This window comes from Rhinolophus sinicus, linkage group LG09 (genome assembly GCF_036562045.2).
Source record: "Rhinolophus sinicus isolate RSC01 linkage group LG09, ASM3656204v1, whole genome shotgun sequence".
NCBI lineage: Eukaryota > Metazoa > Chordata > Mammalia > Chiroptera > Rhinolophidae > Rhinolophus > Rhinolophus sinicus.
Genome location: NC_133758.1, coordinates 68754923 through 68760922, shown reverse-complemented (window position 1 = coordinate 68760922; position 6000 = coordinate 68754923). Strand labels below are relative to the sequence as shown.

The 6000-nt window shown below is 37.5% G+C and overlaps 1 protein-coding gene across 3 annotated transcripts in view; it reads right to left on the bottom strand.

Moving 5' to 3' along the window:
- Nucleotides 1–535: 535 nt before the first annotated feature.
- Nucleotides 536–6000, bottom strand: part of PUS7 (pseudouridine synthase 7) — a 51649-nt gene continuing 46184 nt past the window's right edge. For all 3 annotated transcript variants that reach the window (XM_019745387.2, XM_019745388.2, XM_074340599.1), the window contains 4 exons: nucleotides 5560–5661; nucleotides 3219–3348; nucleotides 2227–2318; nucleotides 536–1606 (listed from right to left, as the gene is read on the bottom strand). In XM_019745387.2, the coding sequence (XP_019600946.1) occupies nucleotides 1470–1606; nucleotides 2227–2318; nucleotides 3219–3348; nucleotides 5560–5661 (461 nt within the window). In that variant the 3' untranslated portion in view covers nucleotides 536–1469. The remainder of the gene's footprint in view (nucleotides 1607–2226; nucleotides 2319–3218; nucleotides 3349–5559; nucleotides 5662–6000) is intronic.

Here is a 6000-nt window from a genome sequence, read left to right as displayed (position 1 = left end):
GATGAAAGAGAATAACTTATTAGTACTGGAAAGTACCAACAGACGTTTAATAAATTTGGTCTTTGTAGAACAAAAGATTCTACAGAAACTAGCCAGCTAAAAGGGTAATTTACCATGATATTTAAATTTTTTTTTTTAACCTCCGCAGTGACAGATGTCATTAAAATACAACTAAAACAGTGCTCAATCTTGTTTCCACTGCCAGATATGGGACAAATGTCATTCACCCTTCCATGTGTGATGTTCCTGCAGGGTAGCTCTTCGCCATCCCATTCTTTTCCACTCCAGAAAGCACACTGGAAAGCCAGCGAGTGGTGCTATTGTGAGAGTGACCTGGAATTCAGTCTAACCCGGTCAGTCAGTCATGCAGTTGATACTCTAGAATATTATCTCACGATGCCTCACACCCGAGCATGACACATCTCGGTGTCAACATCATTTCTGTGGATCCCTCATTAGCTCCTTGCCTTCATTCAGGGCCAAAATTCACATTTGTAGTTTTAGATAAGATATTTATTAATAAAACCAGTAGAAATAAGTTTTTAAAAATATTTATTATATTTGGTTCTAGAAATGATAGAAAATAAAAACTGGTACAATTACGTCACAGACCCTTGGAAAGGTATATTTATCCTCACACCAGAGAAGTTTTATGCAATGCCAGAAATGGAAATACCTGGTGGTGATAAAACTTAATGCTGCTCATAGGAGGAGCCCTTGTACAATTTTTAAAGTTCTTTTCTCTGTTGTCATTTATTTTGGGGCAAATACCAGTCCAGTGGAAAGAGTTCTGAACATAAAAGGCACCTAGAGTAAAAGTTAGACCTTGATTAATAAAAATAGTTGCACATGTTTACAAGAAAAGAGGCCCTATCAATGCAACTCTCTTGCAAGACAACAATATAAATGCAAAGGCAATTGCAACTGAAAAATCTATAAACACTTACCTGAACCTGATACATAAGCTAGATAACAACAATCATTTTTGTTTATAAATCTATAAGCATGAGTATTATATTTATATTCATAAGTGGAGGGGTGCTCTAATTATTTATTTGTAGTTATGATCTATTTTGTTGCATTTTCTCTTAAAATGCATTATTGTGTATTCCATTCATGGATGCGTTAAAAATTCCTGTTGTCTTTCAAGAATGTAGCAAAACCTAAAACTGATACTTTAAACCAAAGTCCTTTTGAATTATTAGAAAGCCAGTAAAGCTGACATTTTACTGTGATTTAAGCACCCTGAAATATATTCTAACCAATTTATATTCTCTAAGCTAGAATTAGAATCCTCAGGATTTGTATAGGTGTACAAATATTGCAAATAAAGCTAATAAAAAATTGAAAAAATACGAATAATCTTTTACTACAAAGATCCAAAATCCATGTATGGGTCTGTGCTAAGAGGAAAATGAACAGGAAGCCAGCAAACACTTGTCTGTATTTTCTAGTCTGGGGAACAGGACTCAGCGGAGCCAGGTGGTATTCAGCTGGGTCTGGTTCTTGATGCTGGTATCCATTTTTAGCACTTCGCGAATGGCCATGGTAGCGTAGGTTGAAGGAGGAAGAGAGAAATCCATCTTCAGAGCTCTGTATTTGCCTTCTGCCAGGCAAGAAAGAAGAGAACAGTCAGAAAAGTAAGGCAGCTGTCGACCAACTGGGGCAAGTCATAATCTCTCTACAAATAAAAGAACTGTGCTCCATTCCTCAGGATTCTATTTCCCACGGGACCTCAGAGAATGAGCAGTGGAAGCCAGAGATCTGTGAGTGTTCAACCCAGCTGAACCTCCATGTTAATTCTACCTGGATCTGTCATAAAAAGGGCAGACGACTAAAGAGCACAGGAGAGAAAAGCATGCCAAAAAAAGGTAAATAAATAAAATAAAATTAGAGCACAGGGTGAGGACAGACAAAGGAATGGCAACAAGAATTTGACAATGAAGATGTTTTCGATACTTCCTGGATTTTTATTCACCTTTGTTAACTCTCTGTGGGGGTGGGGAGAAAATATTCAATCACCTATAATCAAAACCTTCTCTAACAGCCATTCATTTTTAGTGGGATTTACTGTTTGAACCACTGACCTCCAGCTATACTCATGAAACTAAGATGCCAAAACACAAAATAGAAATCACAGTGGGGGTGAGAGGTAGTGGTGATTCTAAGAGGTTTTTTAGAAAATATTTCAAAGTAGACATAGACCAGACGGCTGAGTAAACTTACCAGAAGCAAAAACTGGCGGTGGCTTCCCTTCTAGGTTGTCCACATCTGTGTTGAAGAGTGGAATTTTAGGATCATCATATGCAACGACTTCCCTTCAAAACATATAAATAAAGAAAAGTGTGAATGTGAACTTCCATAAAAGGTGCTAAGTTGCTCATCATCATTTGTTTAACAAGGAAAAGCACATGGGTCTACTGTAAATAATTCTATGTGGAAATAATAATGGAACAGGGCCCAATTTTATATATAAGTATTGCCTTTATATTATTAATTAGCAAGGTGACAGAAAATGTTTCCCTAGGATGGAAATTCTTTTACATGTACTTGGTAAGTAGTAAACTTCACTTTGCATAGATGTGACCGAATGAGTCCTAGCATTTCTATTTTCTCCACAGTGGCTATCACCGCTCACAACACTGTACTCATGAGGACCTGCCCTTTGGAGGTGGAAGGACCAAGTCCAAGCCTCACAACGCTTTCCCAATTGCCCAGAAGAGGAGGGAAGAGACAATTTCCTGGCAACGGGCAACCAGTTCAAGATTTAATTTTAAAAATTATCAAATAAAGCTTTAAATAATACTAGCTATTAAAGTATTTTTAAATGGGTTAATACAAGTGTCTTTTATCTCTAGAAACATATGAAAACCACCAAAGCCGTGTTCGAAACTCACCCTAACTCTGAGTAACGCAACTTGCTCAGGATAGTTCAGAAAGGAAATCTCAGTTTTTCAGAAACAGGGAAAAAGTTCATTTTCTGCACATTTCTTCAATAATTTAGTAATGTCAATAAAATATAAACTAAGCCACTTTCACTGTAAATTTACATTCATTCATTTCCTAATGATTTGAAAAATACCAAAAGTAGCAGTAATAATAGTGCTAATAACTAACACGTACATGCTAGGTTGTAAGCACTGGAAAATATATGTGATGCAGAAGCTTAAAATCTCACATCATAATTCAGTTCCATTTCATTCTGGGCTGTTACTCACCAGCTGACATTCTGAGGACGAATAATGATCTTTCGGTAGGCCCCTGATAAGGAATAATCGCGAATTTTGTGTCTCATGTTGTCAATATCAAGATTGTCTGCTGTGAGCATTTCCCTGTAGGCTTCACTAACTAACATAAAATACAAAAATTAGTTGGAATACAGCATGTCAGCAAGCTACCTTGAACTAGACTACAAATAGAGTAACATGTAGATTCAGTTGGATTGCCCTAACAAAATTAGCCTCTAATTTACAATCCAGCCAATTCTCTGGAATCAAAACGTAGTGACTTACTAACTAGGATTAGGTGTCTCCAGCTTACGTTTGGCCAACTTGTACGTTATCTTTGCAGCCAGCTACAATATCTGGGATGTAAGGTTCCCAAGTTAGTTACAAAAGGCCATTTCATCAGAAGTTACTAACTACTATTTATACATGCTCAGAGAAGGAGAGACCATATAGAGAAGTCTCAAACTCTTTCTGGCAGAAGGTAGTTATAAATAAATGTATAAAAATGAAAGACTTGGAAAACCATCTGTCTCGCCCTGGCATCTTTCTCTTAACCCCCAAGATAGACATCCTCCCACCTGTGCTTGCACGCTGCCATTTACCAGGAACTACTTTTTTGCGAGATACGCACTTAGAAAGTGCTTCCTGTTGCAAGCTGAAACCTGTCTTCTTGTAACTTCTGTTGGCTGCTTTGGAACACAGCAGATTACTGCCCTTTGCACATGAATCTATAAGTACTGGACCTCTAAGCCACAGCCCCCCCAGGCCAAACCATGGTCCCCTGAACTGTGCCTCCCCTGCCATTCCTGCATTCGCTACCAAACCCCTATCTGCCTTGGGGTAACAGGCTTACGTCCCACAGTAACTAACTCCAGGTACTTTTTATGTAGACTATTATCAAACTGAGCCTTTTCTATCTACACATTTGATCTTTGAGCATAAACGTGAGAATTTATATTTAACCCTATTAAATGACCTCTATTGTTCTTTTTAAATACTTATTTTTCACATAATTAACATTAACTATTTTGGGTTACTCTATTTGCAAAAATGATAAGCAGATTTCTTTATTCAAGTTATTCATAAGAAATGTTAGGTACACCAGGGTCAAGGAAAGCTTCCCTCACCACACACTTGCCAGGACAACAGGGATCTCTAAATTGAGCTTTGCTGGACACCAAGTGTCCACATGTTATGAATCCACCCATCCCAGTTTATCACAAGGTTTTCATGAATGCCTTGTCAGAATTTGCATTTTAACTGGTCCTAGCCCAAGTTTCTGAGAGGTACAAGAAAGAAGAAAAGAATGTTTTCTTTTTCTTTCTTGGAAAGAGGGCAAGTGTGACTCTAAGCATCTCAGGGCCTTCCTTTCGGCCAGTTCCTGGTACTGGTCTCAGCTCCTCACTGTGCACCAGCCCAGGAAGGCAGACCACACCCCTCCCTCATCTACCTCTCTTACGCGTTCTCCCCTCCCCTCGTCTTCTCTTCTCTCCTCCTCTTCCCTCAGTGAAGTCAACCTCACATAAGCATTAGGAGCACAGCAATCCGATTAAATTAATCAACATGTAACTGGCAGATTACTATTTCACTCTTTTATAAGTATTTGCATTATCAATGTAGGGTGTTAACGCTAATCATTCTATAATTCGTAAAACTGCAACTTATATAATATTTGTAAGTAAAATAATTCTGGCTTATTGAGAGGAAAGATGTTCTGACAGGAAAACACCTTCCACAGTCCGGTGCTAGGAGAGAACTTCTGGGGTAAATTTCACCAAGTTGGTCCCATGCTCAGAGCTGCTTTCTTTTTTCAAATTTCTAATTGTTGAACAAGAAAAGTTCCAATTCTGCCCCACCTCCAATGGCATCGGTAACAGAAGTAATTCTTAACAGGCTCTGGGGAATGGGAAATAATGCTAACTTTTCACTTTATACACTTCTGTGCTTGCTGACTTTTAAAACACAATGAGCAGATATTACATACATAGTTAAAAAAAAAGATTAAAAAATGTTAAAGAAGAATTATCCATTCACTTTCTCAATGACTCCTTCCAAATCCTTTCCCTCCTTAATATGAACTAGTGAATTTCAGAAATTTAAATAAAGCCAATAATGACAACACTAAAAACAATAATACCAGTTACACCGCCACCACCACCTTGTTTCTTAAATGATCCATCTGAACGCATCTCTTTCTCAAGTCTGATGAGTATCAAAGTTCTAAAATTACATTTAAAATAGTAATTGTTTTCCCTGTTCTCCAATCTTGGCTGCCAGTGGCCTAACTATGTTAGACTCTGTTTTAACTATTTTCCCCATACAGGGTACTCACTTTTATGCTTTGGGTAGATAACATCGAAACCAGGCAAGGGCATTACCACATCATGGATGGAGTAACTATGAACATCTTCTTCCTCAATATAGGTGGCTGTGGCTACAAATTCACAAATGAATAAATTAAGAAAAATTAAGGAAATAGACAATTTCATGAGTTCAATCTTCTACAATTCTATACATCTAAGTAGTCAGAAGTGCAAGGTGGTACAGGTTCAGTGGCTCACGAAGCTTAAAGAAATTAAGTTGAAATATATACCTTTCTGTCCTATCCAAGAAATAAAAATCACTGACTTAGAAAAAGTAGGAAGTTAAAAAACATTTATTGTTTTGCTTTGTCTTGTGCCCCTGAAACTAATAAAAAAAACAAAACAAACAAACAAAAAAAAACATTTATTTCTCAGCTGCACCCTCATTTTGTGGGAATCCTTGCTTTTAA